This window comes from Ictalurus furcatus, chromosome 25, assembly GCF_023375685.1.
Source record: "Ictalurus furcatus strain D&B chromosome 25, Billie_1.0, whole genome shotgun sequence".
NCBI classification, from domain to species: domain Eukaryota; kingdom Metazoa; phylum Chordata; class Actinopteri; order Siluriformes; family Ictaluridae; genus Ictalurus; species Ictalurus furcatus.
Genome location: NC_071279.1, coordinates 3032157 through 3056714, shown reverse-complemented (window position 1 = coordinate 3056714; position 24558 = coordinate 3032157). Strand labels below are relative to the sequence as shown.

Sequence of the window (24558 nt, the reverse complement as noted above, 5' to 3'; positions counted from 1 at the left end):
ATATAAAAGACTTGATCATGCACATCACACAGGAAAACTGCTATTTGTTATAGTTGTTTTAAGTGTCTCAGCCAATGAGCTAGAAGTGTTGCACAGTGTTAAAAGATTTTATATTATTTTATTTTATTTGTATAGTGCTTTTAACAATGGACACTGCCATTGGGGGTTGGGGGTTCGATTCCCACCGTGACCCTGCGTGTGCGGAGTTTGCATGTTCTCCCTGTGCTGCGGGGGTTTCCTCCGGGTACTCCGGTTTCCTCCCCCAGTCCAAAGACATGCACGGTAGGTTGATTGGCAAATACTCAATTGTGAAATACTCATCTGTAATAAAAAAAAAAATAAGTGCACATTTGTGCGGGACTGCAGGTAGGCTAATATTCCCATCAAATCTTGCTAATTATTCATCGATGGAAATAGGCAGCATTTAAAAAGAAATATGTAGCAAAGTATTCATTATTGTGTGACACGAATAGCACACGCCAAAAGAACTTACACTGTTCAATCCTGAGCTCGAATTACTACCTGTGTGGAGTTCTCCTCATGTCTGCATGGGTTTCCTCCAGCTTCTCACGTTTCCTCCCACTCTCCATATACATGCACGTTGATGGATTGGCTCTGCTAAATTGCCTGTAGATGTGAGAGTGTGACTGTGCGTATATACATGCTGCCATGTAATTCTCTCACCTTGTGCCCAGTGTTCTGGATCCACCATGACTCTGATCAGGATAGAGCCGTTATCGAAACGAACGAACTTCAAGAGAGAGTTAGGGAGCGAGAGAGAGAACAGAGGATACTGAAGGAATGACATTTAGAGCTGCTGTAACAGAAGTGCTGTAAAATACAAACTAATCTCAAGGGCATTCAACAACACTGACTGTAACAAGAAACCACTAAACAGCGTGACTTGCCTTTCATTAATAAATCAAACATGGTCATTGTTGGCGCGCACGGTGGCTTAGTGTGGCTTAGCGCATGGTAGCACGTTCGCCTCACACCTCCAGGGTCGGGGGTTCGATTCCCACCGTGGCCCTGTGTGTGTGGTGTTTGCATAGTCTCCCAGTGCTGCGGGGGTTTCCTCCGGGTACTCCGGTTTCCTCCCCCAGTCCAAAGAGTCTAAGTGTCCATAGTGTATGAGTGAGTATGTGAATGTATATGTGAGTGTGTGCCCTGCGATGGATTGGGTGGACAGGGTGTACCCCGCCTTGTGCCCCATGCTCCCTGGGATAGGCTCCAGGTTCCCCGTGACCCTGAAAAGGATAAAGCGGTAGAGGATGGATGGAGGTCATTGTTGGCAAATTGTTCTGTCAGAAGAGGAATAAAACACTCGAGTAACACTTGAGCCACGTCATAATCACCTTCATACTATCGTTGATGGTGTTCCTATACCAGCACGCCCTTACATGCACTGATAGTGAGCTGTTCTCAAATCCCAGAAATGGTACTGCACCTAATACACCACTTCACCACCACGCTGTCTGACTCTCTGTAGAGAGTATAGTAAAGCTATGTGGCAGTGGTTTACCTGAATGAAATGGCCGGTGGGTGTAGCTCTGTTAGGTGTACTGATGTGGATCAAGTATCCACAGAGTGTAAATTTGAGCTTGGCTGTGACATCATCGCTGTCATAACACGGAAAGCCGCCTCCGGAGGTGTGATGCATTATGGGAAAGAGATAGTCAGTGAGTACGGCTTTACCAAGCTCATGTATGTGACCCAGCCAGGGTTGGGTTTTTTTTTCTTTTCCTCCCCCTCCCCCCCAACACTCCCCCTCGAAGCTATTGGAACAGGAAAACGGAAACCGAAAACCGAAATGGACTGAAAATAAACGACCCGCTAATCTCGCTGCTATGACAGCCGCAGTGCACAACCACGTCGGCTGTGAGTATCATTACACAAAACGTAGCCTGACGGTTTATTGAAATGGTTGCGACACATTTTTACTTGTTCTTCCTGCTTCATTGCTTCCTGTCGCTCGCCAACCATACCTCGGTAAGCCTAGCGCTGGCATTGCACATCTGCCAACTAAACTACCAGTGCTAGTTATGTTATTAACTCGCTAGTGTTTTCCGGCACGTCGTAATATCGCTGTCCATGATAGTGTAACGGGGTTTAAAAATAATAATAAAAGGATATACTCGAGCTTATTAATGAATTCATGTTTGCGGTGTAATACACTAGGATTTGGCAGCTGTACTATGTAACGTCGGCTAAATGTTAATCAACCCGTTAGCATGCTAGCTCGCTAACTTCCTGGTAAACTCATAGTTTGTGCAGCTGGACTCGACGCTGTTTCTCCCTGAAACAGTTCCGTGTGCTCATAAATCAATTTACCGAAATATCTCCACGTTGTTTACCAGCTACTGGGTTTTCTTTGACAGTCTAGTTTTATATATTTATATATGTATGCGGCTAGTGTGGATGTGTAGTTGTCAGTGGTTTTGCTGACATCTGTTGAAGTGCCTCTGAAATCCAAATAGTAGTTTCAGTGCTTTTGGTACCCGTCTCTTAGTGTTCTGGACACCAGTGTGATCCAATCTAAGCTGTGTCGGAAATCGTTCACTGTTCCCTATATGCAGTGAGTGAGATTTGAGTCCACTATTATGAGGAAGAAGTGAAGGAAAACGAGTGCGCGAGTTCGGACGGTGACGTAAATAAAGTGCGTCAGAGAACACCGTGTCGCGGACATTACGGATCGTAGCGTGAAACAGTAGCGTTCATTTTCCTCAGTGCTCATTTGTCAAGGTTTATCGTATTCGTCGATGAAGAGTCCAAAAACCACTGCTTGTCGTGTTTATTTACTATTATGCGTGTTGATTATAGTTAATAAATGTATTACGGTGCTGTCTGTCACGTTTGTTGTATTTGTTTGTTTTTAAAAAGGTAGACAAGAACTGTTTTCGCTGGGTTTAGTTTTCGAGGGGTTTCCTGTCAGAGTCCTCCAGCTGACTCCTGAGGTAAACCTGCTGTAAAATGTACTCGTCTGGTTAGTTTTGGTTTTGGGGGAACTTCTTTTCCCTGAGAAGAAGTAAAAAAAAAAAAAAAGGCTAACGACTTTTCATGCGTGGTTTTATTAGCTCGAAGATGCCATCTGTCGGTAAGAAGATATTAGACAAACTAAACTAAATAACTGACGACTGGATAATGCCATCTCCTGTAAAAACAGATACAACTAAATTATACCCCCCCACCCCCAGTCTATCTCTAAATCAATTTAAAATGTATGTGAATACTGTACATACATGTGTTAACTAATATATGTGAACAATCCACCAAATTATCATTTGATGTGTAGAGTTGGTCATTGAAAAGTTACATCGCAAACTAGTAAGTGGCTGAAAATAAATACTGTCCCAGTCAGTCACTAATCTGTATGATTTCGCTTTGTAATATCTTGATACAGATGTATTTTAAATGATAAAAAAGTTACACTTACAGTTGTAAAAGTTGCCGCCTCTGATGTTAACGTCCGCCATGTTTGTTTTTCTTTTGCACTCTCGCCGTCTCGTGTTGGAGTATGGGAAATGGTGCGTTAGCGAGTGTACATGAGGTGTACACTCTAAATCAGACTGCGTTGTGGGTATGAATGAGCGAACGAATGTAGGGAATGAAGTCGTTCACTCAGTTCGGACATCGCTACAAAATGGCCGACACCCGATATAGTACACTATATAGGAGATAGGGAGCAGTTTCAGACACAGCACTAGAGAATAAATTAAAAGGAATCCTCGTCTTTAGTTTTGACAATAGCTCGTCACTTCTAGCATTCTGTACTAGTCATGTGTTCGACCGATGAAATGCTCTCGAATACATTTATATCCCACCCCCGGGGACGGGTCTTACTCTACAGTAGCAGCCTGTTGGCAGCGATTATGGGTCATCGTTGCTTTTCTGGCTTTATCTTCCTTACACGTTATTGCTTTTTCCAACTATTGCTTGGTTGAGAATAAACGGTTGAAGTTTATGCATTTTGAAGAGGGTGGAATTTGTATGAGTTAATGGTTATCTGACTTGGGGCTGTTCAGTGGCAGAATGTGTTTCTACTTCAGATTGACTAAGAACACAATTCTGACTTATACAATATTATGGCTTCTCAATGGTGACCTTGTGGTTGTCAGTCACCATTGGCACCACTGTATGGCATGATTCCAAAACACATGGCATTTCACTGTCCAGGATATTGTCCTTAAAGTTGATGGTCAACGTTTCAACCTCCACAGTTGAAAAAACGCTTTCATTAAACCCGTCCCTGTTCCATTTGTATCTAGTTCGCTATCATGTTTGTTTAAATTTTCGGGGATGTGGTGTATCTCAAACGTTTATTGATCTGTTGGTTAAATCAGTGAATCACTTCAGCATGCTATCACTTGGTTGGACATATTTCTGTTAAGTAATGTTGCAGGAGAACGTCTGTAATAAGTATGATCGATTTCACACAGGATAAATGATCTGTGTATAAACCACAAGGATCATCAGTGGGTAACATGCCTATAATATATTTGTAGTCTGCACCTGTGTTAAGAAATCAGTAACTTACCTAAAACCCTCGGAAGCATTGTTTGTCTGACGAGTCATTTTAAACGTAATCTGTATTTTGTTGTTCTTTAAACTCAACCAGTATTTGGTTTCGTGTTGTTTTGGCTTATATTTATATCTATCCTGTTTTATGAAATATCTTGGTGTTTTATATAATGAATTTTTTTTTGCATATTTCAATCAGTATAATTAGTTAATATAACTCCATAATCTATAATCTGCAGTCAGTTAGTAGTTGGATTAATATGCTGCATTGTTATTGTTAAACTGGCAGAGTAAATCTGGAATAATGGAAATTAAAATAGCCACTTGTGTTATTTCTGCTCCACAGATTTTAAGCTGCAACTGTCCTGCCTCTAAGCACAATGCCTTATGGAACTTTTCCTCTGCAACTTTGATATCCTATCATTGTTAACATTCCAAAATTAGAGACCTTGGGATAAAAGTCCAATTTTATACAAGAGGTCTGCTAGTCAATCTGGAGCACATATCATTTTTGGATAGCAAACCTACCATACAGTTATTTTTTTTTTAACTGTCATTTATTTTTTTATCATCCCACTGGGTCAAAACTTATCATGAGATTCCGAATCTACAAGAGGAAAGTGGTGATCCTGACTCTGGTGGTCGTAATCTGTGGATTTGCCGTTTGGAGCAGTGGGAAACAGAAAAGAGGAAGTCCTGTTTTTCCCAAGGAAGTGGAGGCTGTTAAGAAGAGCAGCAGCAGTAGTCTGGCGCAGGTCACGGCGTCAGTAACCCGGAAACCAGTCAATGACACGCTTCCAGAAAAACAAGTTCTACCCAAGCCTGTGACTGATAATACCACTCTGGTGTACCGAGGGATTGTGTTCCAAATCAACTTTGACCAGACCTTGAGGAATGAAGAGAAGTTCAGGTCCATACGACAGAAGGATGACCTCGTAGTAGTAGTTCAGGTTCACAATCGACCAGATTACCTGAGGCTGCTTGTAGAAAGCTTGAGAAAAGCGAAAGGCATTGAGAATGTCCTACTTATCTTCAGCCATGATTTCTGGTCCCCAGAGATCAACGACATAATTTCGTCCATTGACTTCTGCCTTGTCCTTCAGATATTCTTTCCTTTTAGCATTCAACTGTATCCTCAAGAGTTTCCAGGGAATGACCCTAGAGACTGTCCCAGAGACATTTCCAAGAAAGACGCCTTAAAACTCGGCTGCATAAATGCAGAATACCCTGACTCTTTTGGCCATTACCGCGAGGCCAAATTTTCCCAAACCAAACACCACTGGTGGTGGAAATTGCATTTTGTGTGGGACAGGGTTCGTGTGCTGAAGGATCACAAAGGATTGGTGCTTCTTATCGAGGAGGACCACTACTTAGTCCAAGACTTCTACCATCTTCTCAAGCTGATGACATCTCTAAAGAAGGAGCAGTGTGCTGACTGTGACATTATTTCGCTAGGGAGCTACGGGCACATCGGCTATTCCAGCAAAGCCAACCGTGTGGAGGTGAAGGCCTGGAAATCCACAGAGCACAACATGGGCATGGCCATGGACAGGGAGACATACCAAAAACTCATCAAGTGCACAGAAACATTCTGCACCTATGACGACTACAACTGGGACTGGTCCCTTCAGCACCTAACTGTGAACTGTCTGCCCACTTTCTGGAAGGTCATGGTCAGTGAAGCTCCCCGTATATTTCATGTTGGGGATTGTGGCATGCACCATAAGAAGGCCTCTTGTATGCCCAATAATCAGAAGAGAAGGATAGAAAGCATACTTCAGAGCAGCTCAAACCAGCTGTTCCCAAAAAATTTGCTCATCACAAAGAGACTTCCTGCACCTGGGGCTGGTGGAATAGCCCCTCATGTTAAAAATGGAGGATGGGGTGATATCAGGGACCATGAACTCTGTAAGAGCTATCTTCGGTTACAGTGACCTTATATCATATTTTGTTTGTTGGTTTGTTTTTCTTTTTCTTTTGCATCCTCTAATGAAAGCCTTTACAAATTCTTAATGGACTATTTCTTTATATTGCCTGTTTTGTTGAAATATTCCAAATAAAAAGGTATATGGGATTGGAGTTTGGTGATTTGTTTACGCACAATGAAAGAAAAATGGTGCTGATTTGCATCATGTTTCATTAGGCAACAGGTGTAGTTGTGTGAAAACTAGCATACAGTTTAAGACGAAAACAACTTGGCAACCTTTTGGAAAAATTCTTGCTTATGGAGCTTTGCATGTGAATTTGTTCAAGAACGCGATCACTGGTTAACGTACACGCAACAACTGTAAAAAGGAATTTGAAAGGAATTTGAAATATTGTAAAAAGCAATATGAAAGACAAACATATTTTAAGTAATGCAGATAAACGTCAAAGTATTTTGTCACCTCCTGGGTTCAACATTGTCTTTATGATCACAAACCAGCTCATTGTTCCATCAAGGCAGCAGACACTTGTGGAAAATTCTGGCCTATTTAAATCCCATAGCTTTTTCTTGCAACTAAATGAGGTCCTCTGAGACCCCCTGTCCCATTTCGGTGAGCTACAGTTTAGCCTTGCCATAGTTCCTCGTGTCCTCATTGTTCAAGACAAGTATGAAAAAGTAGCCAATTGGGTTCCATTTAATATGCTATTCTACCAATACTTATGCTATAGTATTATGTATGCTATAGCGTGCCACAGTTGTGAGTATCAACACAATTTAAGCATGTCTTCCTACTTAAGTCTCAGCATAGTAGCAGAGGGTATATATTTTTTTTTTCTTCATCCCCCCAATATTTCAAGGTTCAAATGGATTCATTTAAGGTTTATTAGACTGAAAGCAATATGAAGTGCAGGACAAAGCTCAACTTGATGAGCACATGTTAACTGTAACTAATTTGCATTCTTTTTTTAAATTGTACAATGAGGGTTTCATGTTGTTATTGTTATTATTATTATTATTATTATTAACATTGTTAATTGATAATGTGTGGCCAATGTGGTACAATCACAATGAACAGGAAAATTGCATGTAGTGATATAATTGCAAACTTAATGAGTTGTTTTTGGTTTTGTTTTTACTTCCAATTGTTATGCACCTTTCTTAAAGGATGTATTTGACAACATTATAATTTAGTATTACATGTGTGACACTTATTCACCAGCGATACTTCTTATTGTGGCCTGATGTCCCTTTAATGGCTGCAGGTTTAGGGCACTTGGTATCCCAAGCACATGTTTAATGTGGGCTCAGAACACCCCCCACCCCCCCCCCCCAAAAAAAAAACAAAAACAAAAACAAAAAAAACCCTTTGGCTACATTTGGATGAGTGAAATGATCTTAACTTAGCAGTGAGGAAAACTACATAGTTTTGCCAGGGTCGGGGTTTCGATTCCCACCGTGGCCCTGTGTGTGCGGAGTTTGCATGTTCTCTCCGTGCTGAGGGGGTTTCCTCCGGGTACTCCGGTTTCCTCCCCCAGTCCAAAGACATGCATGGTAGGCTGATTGGCGTGTCCAAAGTGTCCGTAGTGTATGAATGGATGTGTGAGTGTGTATGTGATTGTGCCCTGCGATGGATTGGCACCCTGTCCAGGGTGTACCCTGCCTTGTGCCCGATGCTCCCTGGGATAGGCGCCGGGTTCCCCGTGACCCTGAAAAGGAGTAAGTGGTATAGAAGATGGATGGATGCCTTTTAATGAGAATCCAAAACCTTAACTGTTGTTTGAGATGTTTATTAATATTATTTGCTATATTATTTGGCAGCTACAGTTTAAGTAGCTATCTCTATAATTACACGGTGGTTAGCTGTAGAAATACATTAAAATGGACAGTTTTGTCTCCTGTACAGCCACATGGATAGTAAAGCAGAAAAGAGTGTATTATCACAATGTCACTAAACCCTAAACAAATGATTTAAACAAAACAAAAAAAAAAAAAGTTTTTTTTCTGCAGTAAAACATGCACTATTGTCTGAAAGCTATGTGGAGAAATATTTTTCTATAATAATAAAAATCAGCAAAATACCATTTTGAAAACAGAAATATTTTTTCTTATACATATTATACAGTACATATGAAGTAACATAGCGCTAAATAAAGCTCTATATTACTTCTATCGCCTCCAAAATGTATTACACCTGTGTCCTGGAAACTTTTTATGTGGATCCGGCACCTCTCCAGCTGGATGTTTAAAGTCTCATACATGGATATTATCAAAAGAAATAGTTTTAGTTTTTAATTCACCAACTGTGAAATAGAACAACAATAAAAATAAATAAAAAAACTGCAATAAAAATGCTAATCTTATATTACCGGTGCTGAAATATTGCTAATCGCCAATCGATAGCCTCTTTCACATAATGTAATCGTTTCAAGTTCAAAGTTCACCTGAATTCATTGTCACAAAACGAAGCCTACGGTTACACAGCCTGCGCTGTAGAGTGTGTCATGGCGAACAGAAAGCAGTTACCATTGATGTGAGAAAGGGGAGCAAAATACTAAAAAGGCAAGGGTCCAAGAGAGCGAGCAGCAGCAGGTCACTGTTGAAGCAGTTTGGTGACCGTTCCCACGACTAGCAGTGATAACGCTAGCCTGTTTGTGGGAGGTTTTTAGAAGCGTTTACGAGGCTAACCGTTGTCAACCTGCGCATGGCGTTGAAAGTGAGATCGACTGCCTGAATTAAATAGAGTTAACAGTCCACGTACAGTCATTCGGATTTTTAGGGAATACAGGGACACAAATAGACATAAAGTTCCAGAAGGACTGAGGCAGTTGTTGGTTATTATGAATACCATACCAATCTCCAGAGGAGCATGAGTGAGGCTTGTCCAAAATCAATCTCATTTGTAGCTCGCAGCGTACATCCCTTCTCATCCCACCATCTCGTCTCTGATGTTTTGGAACATTGTGGGTCCACCGCTTACAGAGTTCAATCCTTAGTTTATTGTAATAGTTTATTGTAAGTAGGCCTACTGTATGAAACGTAGCTTTGTTTACGAAGTGCTTTGGGCAAGTGTGTTTTGTTGCTAACTAAGGTGACTGCATATAAATTAATAGAAAGTGCCATCCTTAAATGTTTCCATTTGTACCAGTGTGATCAATTACATAGGCCTACCTCTCAGCGCTGAATATCGTTGGCTACGTGAGATTCTAGAAGCACTTTTAAATGTTTGTAAGTTCAGGGACCGGGACCTTTCGCATAACGCCTGACCTGCCGGATCACTACTCACTTATTGTTCTGGGGTACCTATAAGATACCTATAAGTATAACGATATATACACTTATACTTTTCCATAGCAAAATTTTTCAATACGCTACATTTTCCTTAACAATATATTATTAAGTCAGTAGTTATACTAGTAATAGTTTGGACTATTCAATTCAAGCCATTATTTCATTTCATTTCAAGTACTTTGGAAGTTGCTTTCAGTAACGTGAGTATAAAATCAAAGAGTATATTAAAGTTTATCACGTTATATCATGGATCACACAGAATAATGAAAAAAAGGACCGATGCAAACGCTCATATCAAACGTTCAATTCCTCTATGAGTCTGTGATGATAAAACATTTTATTTTTGGAGATGAAATTTGGGTGATAGATTAGTGTGAACATGGTTATGAGTTAACAGAACTTTTAATTCATTCATTCATCTTCAGTCAGTCCCTCTAGGATTTTGCGATTGCAGACATTAATGTAAAATCAAGCAAACGCCACAATATTCAGAGGAGCTTGCCATTTTTCAAAAGTACCACAGACTTTCCACAGATTTGAGCCAAGTAATGTGATGTCATCACAACTCGCATTCATTCAAAGCATTTTTGGCTGCAACAATCAAACAAAAATTTAAAAAACTCTGCTAAATCCTGTATGGACTGTTCAGTAACTGCCTCAAGCTGACCTGGGTTGCGGTGGATCCGGAGCCTTTACCTGAAATACTGGTAAAGCAGGTACAAAGCAGGAATACACCCATGACAGGACAGTCATTATAGGAGTAGCATAAGATATAATATACTGTATGTAACATAACATATTAGGAAACAGTTCAGCCCTGTGAAATCTAGAATCAGATGGTAACCACCGTCCTTCTTCTGAACTTAGATGGACATTGAACCCTTTGAGACCCAAAGAGCACTTTGTTATGAACCAGGAGGTCTACTCTTTAAAGCGAGTGAACATCTTAGAATGTAGCAGCAAATATGTCTCCATTGATATACTGCAGTCTTAACACCGTGGCAAAGTGAAATCCCTTTTGGGCTTGCCCTGTCCCTTTTCCCCTTGGCATATTCACTCACTGACCACTTTAATAGGAACACCTGTACACTTTCTCATCATGTGCTGTGCGGCAAGAAAATACATAACATCCTGCTGAGAGAAGTCAAGAGCTGTTACTGTTCATACATCAGAATGGGGAAAAGTGTGATCTCAGTGTCTTTGACCGTGGCGTGGTTGCTGACATCCTGGGATTGTCATGCAAAACAGTCATGAGAGTTTGCACATAATGGTGAAAAAACAAGTTTCACTTGTAGCGCCTGTTCTGCAGGTGGAGTTGGCAAGAAAGCTACGGTAACTCAAATAACCACTCTTTTAAACAACAGTGCATATGTATATATTTTCTACTCCTATCAGCCAAGAACAGCCCTCTGAGGATACAGTGGGCACAGGCTCACCTAAACTGGACAGTCACATGGTCTTCAACTGTTTAGTTTTGATCATAAATCTCTGTTTCTCAGGTAACATCAAAGATCCCTGCGAATGTGTTCTCTTTTGCAATATATGAATCAATAAATGCAAAAATGAAACTTAATTGAAACTCTTAAACGTTGAATCTAAAAGGTTTGGTGAAACATATTATAAATGTAAAATGCTCATTGCTGTGTATCTAGTCTATCTGAAAAAAGACACGACAGACTCGGGCTCCCTTGACGATCCAGACAGGTATGTTAGTATAATTCATTTTAAACTCTTCTGGCAGAAAAGAGGAAGTACTCAGGGCTCCTGGGTAGAGAAGGGCTAAATTACAGAGACAGCATTTGCACAGAGCTCAGAAAGGACTTGGGGATACTAGATCCTGGCTAGTTGGCCTAGGAAAGTCAATAGCAATGTCAGTTAGACAATTTGTGGTGTGGACGCTTGTATTAAGAAAAGTGTAGATGGTAGTAGTTATATCATACACTTTCTGTCAAACTGTCAATCAAAGTAGTGTGTTTGATCATTTATGGCCCCTCTCTTTCCCTGACTGACAGGTCTGTAGGTACACTTTAATTTATGACAGGTCTGGGGGGTAACCCTATGCACTGTATCAGTGGGTCAATCTGGCTAATTTGTGTCTGGTAGTGGTGGAGAGGGGTGTGTGGGGGGAATAGTCCCCCTCCCAACAAAAGGTGTTTATGTTAATGAGTTTGGTTTTTTGGTTTGGGTGAAATACGTCTGAAAAGAAATAATGTTTTAATATGGGCATGTGTTTGTGTTACTGTGTGGGGTTATTTCGTTTGTGTAAACACATTGTTAGAAAAGCATTATGATTGAAATGTGTACATATATGAGTAGAATATTTGTTTTGGGAAATAAATGAAAACAAATGTTGATTATGTTTAGGGAGGCTGGTCTGCCTTTGAATAAAAAAGTTTAGGAGGTAAAGCGTTTTTTTTTAAAAAAAAAAAAAAAAAGAATCTGTTTAAAAGAAGCGTGTGAATTACATACCTTCTAAAACATAAACCTTTAGAAACTAAAAAGATTAAAAGAGTTGTTTAAAAAGAAATCCGTATTACATGTCTTCCAAAAAAAACCAAAACCACATAAAACCTTTAGGAGGTAAAAATGTTTAAAAGAGTTGTTTAAAAAGAATAACGCGTATTACATGTCTTCTAAACAAAGATCCTTACGAGGTAAACATGTTAAAGTGCTGGCTAAAAGAATCTCCGTAATGTTTTAAACTAGGAGATAAGTTGTTGTTTTATTTTCCAGAGGTGCACTCCATTCGCTGTGTGAAGCGTTAATGAAAGTTAAACCGAACCCACCTCACTCTCTCGCTAAACCCCGCCCACTCATAAGTGTTTTCAGACACACCCCCCTCTCTCTCGCTCTCTCTCTCTAAACACGCCCATACAAGTGTTTTCATCGTAGACAGTACGTTCTGTCAAGCTGTCAATCGTAGAGGTAGAAGTAGTAGTGCTAATTTATGGTTTGTGTTTTTCCTGACCGACAGTTCTGTAGGTACACCTAATTTATGACCAGGGGTGGTGGGGGTGGTGGGGGTAACCCTATCCACTGTATCAGTGGGTAATTTTGGCACCTGTATGTCTGGGTTGTGTCCTTCCTTTCCTGGGGGTGTGTGTTTTGTGTATTGTGGGGGATCTCCCCCAACAAATGTGTTTATGTTAATGACACTGTTGTGAAACGCGTTTCTCCCTGAATTAATCACACACAATGTATATATGTATACCTTTTTGTGGTATAAGAGAATGTTTCTTTCTGAAATTACTTTTGTGCTATTGTTTTATTTTGAAGCTTAAGGATGGTTTAGGTGAAATATGTCTGAAAAGAATATCAATGTTTAATATGGGCATGTGTTTTTGTTACTGTGTGGGGTTATTTCGTTTGTGTAAACACATTGTTAGAAAAGCATGATGGTTGAATGTGAATGTATATGAGCAGAATGTTTGCTTGTGAAATAAATGAAAACAAGTGTTGATTGCGTGTTTGGGAGAACGGCGTGACTTTGAATAAACATTTACTGAAATAAAAACCTGAAACAGTTAAACCATCGATATGGCCAAAGAAATGTAAAAAATGTTTTTACATACATTCTAAACATAAACCTTTAGGAGGTAAAACATTTAAAAGTGCTGTTTAAGAGAATCGTGCGTTTTGTTTCAACTATAAACAAGATTTTGGAAAATGGTTCACCAACGAGGATACTTATACAGAACTGCCGTTAAATACATACGATTTTGTCTATGCTTTGACATCCCATGTCCCCACTGGCTGACAGTCAAGTCGTGTACATTTAGGCCCTCTGTAACACTGTTTGATCTGAATGTGTGATCTTTCCTGGCAGTTGTCTGTCTGTGTGTGAGAGAGACATGTGATTTCTGGGGGTTTTGCTGACCAGATGCTTACAAATGTGTTTATGTTAACGAATTAAGGAGAGAGTCGTGCGTCTCAGTGTTTAAATAATGGTTAAGAAGTTGTCGTTAAAACACAGAAGAATCTCTGCAACTTTCTGTTACAGTGGCTGCTCTGAGAAGTCCTAATACCCCTAGAGGAATGCTGTGTATTCACCAACAAGAGGATCTGTTGAAATGAGAGAGGACCTGACTTCTGCTCCAAGAAAAAAAACCAAGATGTTAGTTTGGCTATTTCTTCATGAAGATATTGTAAAGACGTTGTTGTTTAACCCTGAGCAGGGCGTCAACAACTCCAAAGATCGTGTCTTAAGGCCGAGGGGTTTTTTTAGGTACAGTCTTTGTTGTGACTGTCTTAGTACAGTCTTTGTTGATAAGTTACAAACTCATAACAAGTTGATAAGTTACAAACTTATAACAAGTTGTTTAGGAGCATCTGAATCTGGCAAATAACTTTTATTCCATTTAGGCATGCAATAAAAGTTAATAAACAAATTAGGAAGAAATGACTTGTACACTACTGCTGCAGAATTTAAGGCAAACCATTTTGTTCAAACTTCAGTGTGATCCATAGAGTAGCAGAAACTTATGGCACCTTATGAATACCATGTGAAGGATTAAGTTGACTAGTCACTTACAGTTACAAAGACATATCCTTGTGCAGGATCACTTTCGTACCAGCCTTACCTCCACCCTCATCTGGCTCCTGCACCAGTCCAGCCCTGCCTGGGGTTCCTGGACCACTCTACTTACTGTGAGGGAACACGATGTTAGACGGATGTTTCTGGCAGTGAACCCCAGGAAGGCTGCTGGCCCAGACGGAGTACCTGGTAAGGTGCTCAGATCGTGTGCCCACCAGCTTGCCCACATCTTTACCAGAATCTTCAATCTCTCCCTGGCCCAAGCAGTCATCCCGTCCTGCCTAAAATCAGCCACAATCATTCCAGTGCCAAAGAAGTCTCCCACCACTAGCCTAAATGATTATCGTCCTGTGGCCCTCACTCCAGTTATCATGAAGTGCTTTGAGAGATTGGTTCTTCAGCACATCAAGGACTACCTCCCCCCAGACTTCGATCCTTATCAGTTTGCATATCGCGCAAACAGATCCACAGAGGATGCTATCGCCATAGCTGTCCACTCCGTGTTGAGACATCTAGAGCAGCAACAGAGCTACGTCCGGATGCTTTTTGTGGATTACAGTTCAGCTTTTAATACAATCATTCCGGATATTCTCATCACCAAATTGGTCACTCTTGGCCTCCCCCCCCTCACATATGCCTGGATAAAGGACTTTCTCACCAACCGGTCTCAGACAGTGAGACTCAGACCCCACCTCTCCTCCACTCGCACGTTGAGCACAGGTTCTCCACAGGGCTGTGTGCTGAGCCCCCTCCTGTACTGTCTCTACACATACGACAGTAGTCCGGTCCACAATAATAATCGTATCGTCAAGTTTGCTGACGACACCACAGTGGTCAAACTCATCTCAAAGGGAGATGAGGTAGCCTACAGAGAGGAGGTCCTGAACTTGGCAGCCTGGTGTTCAAAGAACAATCTGTCTCTAAACACTAAGAAAACCAAGGAGATCATTGCAGACTTCAGGAAGCACAACACTGAGCTGGCCCCCCCTTTTCATCAATGGTGAGTGTGTGGAGAGGGTCCATACCTTCCAGTTTCTTGGCATCCTTATCTCTGCTGACATCTCCTGGACAGACAACATCACAGCGGTTATTAAGAAGGCTCAAAAGCGGCTACACTTCCTGAGGGTTCTCAGGAAGTACAATCTGGACCCCAATCTGCTGCTGACCTTCTACCGCTCGTCCGTCGAGAGCCTGCTGACATACTATATCACGGTGTGGTACGGTAGCTGCACCGCGGCAGACAGGGAGAGGCTTCAGAGAGTAATAAGAGCAGCACAGAAGATCACTGGCTGCCCTCTCCCCTCCCTGATGGATATTTACACCTCCCGTTGCCTCAGCAGAGGAAAAACCATCATTAAGGACAGCTCTCACCCTGGCTCTGATCTGTTTAATCTGTTGCCCTCAGTGAGACGTTACAGCTGCATCAGAACAAGGACTAATAGATTTAAGAATATTTTTTTCCCAAAAGCTATAACCATTCTAAACACATACATGTACTGATTTCACAGTATATGTATATAGTGTCTCAGAACTGTGCATTTCATAGTACCTCCCCTCCCCCCGCCCCAATATCTTGTTTATTTATCTTGTTTATTTATCTTGTTTATTTATCTTGTTTATCTTGTTTATTTTTCTTGTTTATTTTATGTACATGTTGGCACGGAACAAAAAGGAGTGGCTCTTAATTTCATTGTGCATGTGTATCGTGACAATAAAATGCATTCATTCATTCATTCATTCATTCATTCATCATCATTCTTAGAGCCGACCGCGTAGGGCGCTAATACTTTCGAGAGCCGGACACGTAGGGTGCCAATACTTTTGAGAGCCGGACAGATTGGCCGCCAGTACTGATAGAGCCGGCCGTGTAGTGCAGCAATGCGTTTTAGAGCCAGCCGTGTAGGGCGCACATACTTTGGAGAGCCAGCCAGGCGGGGTGCCAATACTTTTGAGAGCAGAACTGATCGGGCGCCAATACATTTTAGAGCCGAATGTGTATGGAGGCAATTTTTTTACAGCTTTCTCTTGAGAGGGTCAATTCTTTCGCAACTCAATGCAAGTGTATGGGAAATTTTCTGACTTTGAGCTTCCGTACCGGGAATGCCGACATTCCGATCGCTTCCCTAATACAAAGCACACCTCTCCTCAATAAGCCAATCGATTTGACACCTCACCCGTCGATCTCCGACAAACGGTGCGGGACTAGTTACGCGCCGAAAAAAAAGTGGAATAGTAATAATAATAATAATAATAATAATAATAATAATAATAATAATAATAAGTATGCCGAATAACAATAGTAGTGCTTTTCAAACACCACTAATTCTAAGTTTCTATTCAACACAGTAGCACAGTTAACTAGGAATAAAACCACTACAGAGAGAAACACTCAATCATTACATAGTAGTGAAGATTTCATGAATTATTTCACTGGTAAAGTTGAAAATATTAGATGTGAAATTCAGGCTATTAAATTAAAACCAGACAGTATTATAACTAACCCTGTAGACGATAATATAGCAATATCAGATGAATGTTTAGAATGTTTTACTCTGCTTAGAGAGACCAAACTGGCTTCATTAATCTCTTCAGCCAATTCATCAACTTGAATACTAGATCCTGTACCTACATGTTTCTTTAAACAGATTTGTCCTGGATTAATTAAACCTCTTTTAAATATAATCAGTTCTTCCCTTAGCACTGGCTACGTACCTAAATCACTTAAATTAGCAGTTATTAAACCCCTCATTAAAAAACCTGACCCTGACCCCTCTCAACTGTCCAGCTATAGACCAATATCAAATCTCCCCCTTTATCTCCAAGATCTTAGAAAATCTGAGAGCCGCCCGTGTATAGTACATACTATAGAGATTATGTCTGTTCCCCGAGCTATACAAATACATAGAAAATTTCGGAAAGTTTGTTTTAGTAACCTAATTAACATAAAATTAGATCATACTGAATACACATCCAGCACCTTTAATCTGAAGTTAGGACTATTAAACATTAGATCTCTTGCATCTAAGGCTCTTATTGGTAACGAAATCATTACTGATCAGGAATGTAATTTAATGTGTTTAACGGAAACTTAGATTAAACCAAATGAGTACATAGCATTAAATGAAGCCAGTCCTCCTGGATACGGTTATCTACATCAGCCTCGTTCAACTGGTAGAGGAGGAGGTGTTGGTCTCATCCGTAGTCAAAATCTAGGCGTCACACATAAACCTAGTTATAAATTTAATTCTTTTGAAATTCTTTATACCAGTATAACCTATGTAGCCACAAAAAATAAGTCAATTCCTCTAATTATTATTTACAGACCCCCAGGGCCATATACTGAATTTCTTAGTGAATTTGCAAACTTTATCTCAAACCTGGTTGTTTCTGTAGATAAAGCATTAATCGTCGGTGATTTTAATATTCATTTTGATAACCCAGAAGACCCTCTGAGAACAGCGGTTGTGTCCATCTTAGATTCAGTAGGGGTTAATCAGAGCGTAATCGGGCCGACTCATAATGGTGGTCACACTCTTGACCTCATCTAACATACGGATTAAATATAGAACATATTGTAATTTTTCCACAGTCTGAAGTTGTCTCAGACCATTATCTTATCTCGTTCATAATATGGATTGATCATAATATTTCCACCTCGCCTCTCTACTGCATAAAACGTACTTTCACATCAGCTACTGCACCGAGCTTCATCAATAACCTTCCAGAGAGATCAATGAGATTTGGATCACCGTCTGATCCAATAGAAATCGATCAGGCGACTGAATGCTTAGAGTCAACACTCCGCTACATGCTAGATAGAGTGGCTCTACTCAAAAGAAAATGAATTAGAGAGAAAAAACTAGCACCCTGGTATAACGATAAAACACGTACCTTAAAACAGAGCCTACTGAACTATAGAAAATCTCTTAGCAATGCTAGAAAAGTCTATCTCTCCACCTTAATAGGAGAAAAGGTGCGGGACTAGTTAGGTGCCAAAAAAAAGTGGAAGAAGAAGATTAATAACTAGACCGGTACATTTCCTGAAGAAAATGTGAGTGGTGCTTGATGCGGCGAAACCTGGATGGGGCGCCAATACTTTCGAGAGCCGATGGGGAAGGGCGTCAATACTTTTGAATGCCGGACGCGTAGCGCGCCAATACTTTAGAGAGCCGGACGCATAGGGTGCCAATACTTTTGCGTGCCAGCCACTTAGGGCGCCAATACTTTTGAGAGCCGGACGCGTGGGGCGCCAATACTTTCGAGAGCTGGCCGCGCACAGCGCCAATACTTTTGAGAGCCAGATGCGTAGGGCGCCAATACTTTTGAGAGCCGGACGCTAAGGGCGCCAATACTTTCAAGTGCCGGACGCGTAGGGCACCAATACTTTCGAGAGCCATACAGATCGGGTGCCAATACTGTTTAGAGCCGTCTGTTTAGGGCGGAAATAGTTTTAGAGCACGCAGTGTCCGGTGCCAATACTCTTAAGAGCCGACCGCGTAGGGCGCCAATACTTTCGAGAGCCGGACGCGTAGGGCGCCAATACTTTTGAGAGCCGGACAGATTGGGAGCCAGTACTGATAGAGCCGGCCGTGTAGTGTAGCAATGCGTTTTAGAGCCAGCCGTGTAGGGCACACATACTTTGGAGAGCCAGCCAGGCGGGGTGCCAATACTTTTGAGAGCCGAACTGATCGGGCGCCAATACATTTTAGAGCCGAATGTGTATGGAGGCAATTCTTTTAGAGCTTTCTCTTGAGAGGGCCAATACTTTCGAAACTCAATGCAAGTCTATGGGAAATTTTCCGACTTTGAGCTTCCGTACCGGGAATGCCGACATTCCGATCGCTTCCAAAAGTCATAGCACACCTCTCCTCAATAAGCCGATTGATTTGACACCTCACCCGTCGGTCTCTGACAAACGGTGCGGGACGAGTTTCGCGCCGAAAAAAAAGTGGAAGAAGAATAATAATTATAACTAGAACGGTACATTTCCTGAAGAAAATGTGAGTGGTGCTTGACGCGGCAAAATCGGGACTGGGCGCCAATACTTTCGAGAGCCGGACAGATAGGGTGCCAGCATTGTTAGAGCCGGCCGTGTAGTGCGCCAATACTTTTTAGAGCCGACCGTCAAGGGCGCCAGTACTTTTGAGAGCTGGCCGTGTGGGGTGCCAATACTTTTGAGCGCCGGCCGGATAGGGTGCCAATACTTCTGAGAGCCGAACAGATCGTGTGCCAATACATTTTAGAGTCGAATGTGTACGGAGGCAAAACTTTTAGAGCTTTCTCTTTAGAGGGCCAATACTTTCGAAACTCAATGCAAGTCTATGGGAAACTTTCCGAATTTGAGCTTCCGTACCGGGAATGCTGACATTCTGATCACTTCCGTAATACATATCACACCTCTCCTCAATAAGCCGATCGATTTGACACCTCAACCGTCGATCTCCGACAAACGGTGCGGGACTAGTTTCGCGCCGAAAAAAAAGTGGACGAATAATAATAATTATTATAATAATAATAAGTATGCCGAATAACAATAGTAGTGCTTTTCAAGAAAATGTGAGTGGTGCTTGAGTGGCAAAATTCGGATAGGGTGCCAATACTTTCGAGAGCCGGCCGTGTAGGGCGCCAATACTTTCAAGAGCTGGACACGTAGGGCGCAAAATACTTTGGAGAGCTGGACAGGTAGGGTGCAAGATACTTTCTACAGCCGGCCGCATAGGGCGCCATTACTTTCGAGTGCCGGACGCATAGGGCGCCAATACTTCCGAGAGCTGCCCGTGTAGGGCGCCAATACTTTTGAGAGCCGGAGTAGAAGGGCGCCAATACTTTTGAGAGCCGGAGAAGGGCGCCTATACTTTTGAGAGCCGGAGTAGAAGGGCGCCAATACTTTCGAGAGCCGGACGCTTTGGGCGCCAATACTTTAGAGCGCCACACACGTAGGGCACCAATACTTCCGAGAGCCGCCCGTGTAGGGCACCAATACTTTTGAGTGCCAAAAGCGAAGGGCGCCAATACTTTTGAGAGCCGGACGCGTAGGGCACCAGTACTTTTGAGTGCCGGACACATAGGGCACCAATACTTTCAAGAGCCGCCCTTGTAGGGCACCAATACTTTTGAGTGCCAAAGGCAAAGGGCGCCAATACTTTGGAGAGCCGGACGCGTAGGGCGCCAATACTTCTGGGCATAGGGCGCAAATACTTCTGACCCTGACCCCTCTCAACTGTCCAGCTATAGACCAATATCAAATCTCCCCCTTTATCTCCAAGATCTTAGAAAAGGTTGTAGCAAAGCAGTTATGCTCGTACCTACATAGGAACAACATTCATGAAATGTATCAGTCAGGATTTAGACCTCATCATAGCACAGAGACGTTAGTTAAAGTAGTAAATGACCTTCTGCTGACCTCTGATCAGGGTTGTGTCTCGGTGCTTGTGTTACTTGACCTTAGTGCAGCTTTTGATACTATAGATCATACTATTCTCCTTGATAGATTAGAAAATGTTGTTGGCATTAAGGGAACAGTCCTCTCCTGGCTCAGGTCTTATCTGACCGATCGTTATCAGTTTGTAGATGTAAATGGCGACTTAAATTTGGTGTTCCACGAGATTCTGTTTTAGGCCCACTACTTTTTAATTTATATATGCTAGCTCTAGGTCAAATTATTCGTAAACATGGAATTATCTTCCACTGTTATGAGGATGATACACAGCTGTATGTTTCAGCGAAGCCAGACGACAGACAGCAGCTTAGTAAAGTTGAGGAATGTGTAAAGGACATTAGACGTTGGATGTTAACTAACCTCCTTTTACTCAATTCTGATAAGACAGAAGTACTTGTATTAGGACCACATGTAGCTACAAGTAATCTTTCTGATCACATGGTTACTCTGGATGGACTTTCTGTTTCATCATGTGTAGCAGTAAAAGACCTTGGTGTGATTATTGACTCCAGTCTATCATTTGGTGCTCATGTAGATATTACTAGGATAGTCTTCTTTCATCTTAGAAAAATTTCTAAGATAAGAAATATATTGTCACTACATGATGCAGAAATATTAGTTCATGCATTCGTCACCTCTAGACTAGATTACTGTAATGCCTTACTGTCTGGATGTTCCAGTAGGAGCATAAACAAACTCCAGTTAGTCCAGAATACAGCTGCTAGAGGCCTCACTAGAACCAGAAGATATGACCACATCACCCCGATCTTATCCACACTGCATTGGCTCCCAGTGAAATCTCACACTGATTATAAAATACTATTATTAACTTATAAAGCACTGAATGGTCTTGTGCCACAGTATCTGAGTGAATTTGTGGTCTTTTATGATCTGCCACACCTACTTCCATCAAAAGGTGCAGACTCAAAAATGACTCTGATCTTTATAGTGAGGATAAATTCAACACACTCGTAACTTTATAGTATAATCACTCCGCAGGCTTTGTTCGGATAGTTGGTGTGTTGGACTTCAGTTAGTCTGATGGAGTCGGCTGTCATTCAGTTAGTTAGTTTGATGGAGGCGGGTATCGTTTAGGTAGTTAGTCTGATTATTCAGTTAGTTGGTTAGTCTGATGGAATCAGTTATTGTTTGTGTAGTTAGTCTGTGTCTGTGTGTGAGCCTCAGTGCTAACCACTGACAGCCATACATTAGACTGACAGTATCTATGCATTAGGTCAGGAAACTGACAGTAGTGTTTCTGACAGCAGTGGAGGATGGTGGGTTTTAAAATAGGAAAAGTACAGGTGTCTATGCTTGAAGTGTGTGTGTATGTGTCCTGTTTGATATGTTTCATCATTTGGTCTTGCCTCTTGCTTAATTCTCAATCTGACTAAGAGCATGAAATGAAAATCAGGCTAAATTAGTAGTGTCTGCTCAGTCTAGCTCAGTTTCACTGACAGCTGCTTAGTTACAGAACTTTATGCTTCCAATTTATTCACATTATTTTGCTTTTTACAATGATAAAATAAGTTCTAGTAGTTGTGTAAAACAACATTTTACCTCAAATATATAGGATTCAGTTACTCACTGACTGTTGCAGTCTCTAGCACATTGTGAGTCTGACTGAGTGTTGGGTGATAAGAGCTTTAAGGTAGGTTTGTATGTGTATGTGTGTGTGTCTGTGTGTATGTATGTGTGAATCAAGGAGAACAATAGGGAGAGAAACATGAACAGAGATCACTGACTGAAGGTGCTTTCCAATCAGAAGGAAGCTGCTACATAGCCACCTTACTGAAGGCACCTGCCTCACTAGGCAGCTTTATAACATCAGCAGGAACCTCAGCAGGCAGCATGTTCAGGAGAGCCTTCAGATTCACCTCACATCATCACCTTTAGCACACTGAGCATGTGACACTTTGTAACGGATAGCTGCACAGTGATGCAGAGGCGGAGTCCGTTCCATTCCGTGTTTTAATTAACGGAGGAAAAAAAAAGAGAGAGATAAAGAGAATGAGATGAGCAGGAGGCGGAAATGAGCGGGACGCGGAACTGAGAGCCAGGTGGGAATGGCGGAACTGATGGTGTGCGTTTGCCAGGGACCATGCTAATGCTTTACTGTGGATTATAATCTGGTGGATATTGATTCCGGAGGCTGGCGAACACTTCGGGAGTATCCTGCAAAGGAGCTTTGAGGGTTCGGAGGCACATCACGGGTTTGAGATCCTTTCTTTAATACTTTTGTGGAGAACCAGTATGCTTAAATCGTTGGATGTTACTGTCTGTAAATAACTCCGAGTGTTAAGCGGAATCTGACTGCCAGTTTCCCATGCTTTCAAATTCACGAACTCCCGTATGCCTAAATCACCGCCATTGAAGTGCCGCTTTTAAAGTGAACAGCTTTTTTGTTTTGGTTAAGAATTATTTTGGGGTTAAATGTGTTTTTTTTCTGCTTTTTGTGTGTGCAAATTTTCTTGTATGAATAGAGGCTTGTTTCCTTATGGGTTCGCCTATTAATGAAACGATCTGTATTTTCTTACGTTTATTGCATAAATAATAATAACAACCTTATTTTGTAAGAATTGAGTAGCCTACTGATGTTTTCTTGTTCTGAGTGATGTCCAAATTATAAATTATAAGTGACGGTTAATTTGAACCGTCTGGCGCCCAAACCCCATAAGTAAGGTACCACGCTACAACTTGTTTCTTTATTATTGTTCACTAATGCAAATGATCCAAGAGTTTATCTGTCCAAGCAGAAACCACAACATTACAGTGTCTTTACAAACTACTGCAGAGGAGCAACAACAACAACAGTGTTTGGTGAAGTGATTTGCAGAAACCTGAGAGAACCCATCTTGCAAGTAGTTTACATTAAAACTGCTAGAGATTTGGCAGATCAGATGAGATCAGACATGCCAGAGTTTAACGGTAACAGATCAAACCTTGAGAAACATATCCTGAAATGTCTGGCAGAGGAGGAGAACTTTGAGAAGTACATGGAGTACATTCATCATCCCCAAAAGCACTTCGAGCACTTCATTACAGAGAAGGTTAATAAGTACATTACTGAAAATAACACCACAGTTCTGAACCTTTTTAAAGGAAATCTAAAACACACAGAGCAGAGAGTGTTAAATGCTGTTCACATTGCAGCTGAAGAGGTGAAGAACAGCTGTGGTGATGCAGACATGTGGCTGATAAGTTTTACCAGTTCCCTAAAAGATGAACTGAGCTTAAAAGAAATAACCTTCACTGATCACAAAGAAATTACAGACTGTGATTTTCTACAGCAGGTTGTTAGTGTAGGTCTCACTGAAATGATGTCAGAGCTCCACAAAAGCTTTAACAGTGTAAAAGACATTGAAATGGAGAAGTTCAGGAAGAAACCAGATGAGATTTTGATTGAACACCTCTCTCGATACTGCTGGGTTCAGTGTCCATTCTGTAAAGCCATCTGTACCCACACAGAGGATCATGATGGAGATCACAGTGTCCCCTTCCACAGAGTAGATGGTATCAATGGAATGCCTTACAGAGGTACAACAAATTTCTCCTATGATTTATGCACAACACTTGTGCAAAGTAATCAGTCTTTCCACCCACATCATAATCCAGATAAGTCAGTACCTTACAAATCATACAGAGCAGCAGGAGGAAAATATGCAACCTGGAGCATCACCCCTGATAATTCACAGCTCGCATACTGGAAATGGTTTGTGTGCAGATTCCAGAAAGACCTGGAGAAGCACTATCAGAAAACATTTCAGGGTTATGGTGAGATCCCCTGGGAATGGAGAAAGTTCACTAAAGAACGGGCTATTGACAGTTTAGATGAATATATCTGATGGATTA

General features: G+C 41.4%; 1 protein-coding gene across 4 annotated transcripts; it reads left to right on the top strand.

Annotated features, from left to right (window-relative positions):
- Window positions 1-1658: 1658 nt before the first annotated feature.
- On the top strand, window positions 1659-6592 carry mgat2 (alpha-1,6-mannosyl-glycoprotein 2-beta-N-acetylglucosaminyltransferase). 4 transcript variants are annotated; one of them, XM_053614555.1, is made up of 2 exons: window positions 1659-1878; window positions 4865-6592. In XM_053614555.1, the coding sequence occupies exon 2, from the start codon at window positions 5112-5114 to the stop codon at window positions 6450-6452; it is 1341 nt and encodes a 446-aa protein (XP_053470530.1). In that variant the 5' UTR covers window positions 1659-1878; window positions 4865-5111; the 3' UTR covers window positions 6453-6592. The 4 variants fall into 4 exon arrangements, with proteins under 4 accessions (XP_053470530.1, XP_053470533.1, XP_053470532.1 ...); XM_053614558.1 differs by lacking the exon at window positions 1659-1878 and adding an exon at window positions 1903-1989; XM_053614557.1 differs by lacking the exon at window positions 1659-1878 and adding an exon at window positions 2823-2954.
- Window positions 6593-24558: the final 17966 nt, after the last annotated feature.

What these genes read in the sequence shown, in the direction of transcription:
- mgat2 (XM_053614555.1), top strand. Translation starts at nt 5,112, where the DNA reads ATGAGATTCCGAATCTACAAGAGGAAAGTGGTGATCCTGACTCTGGTG.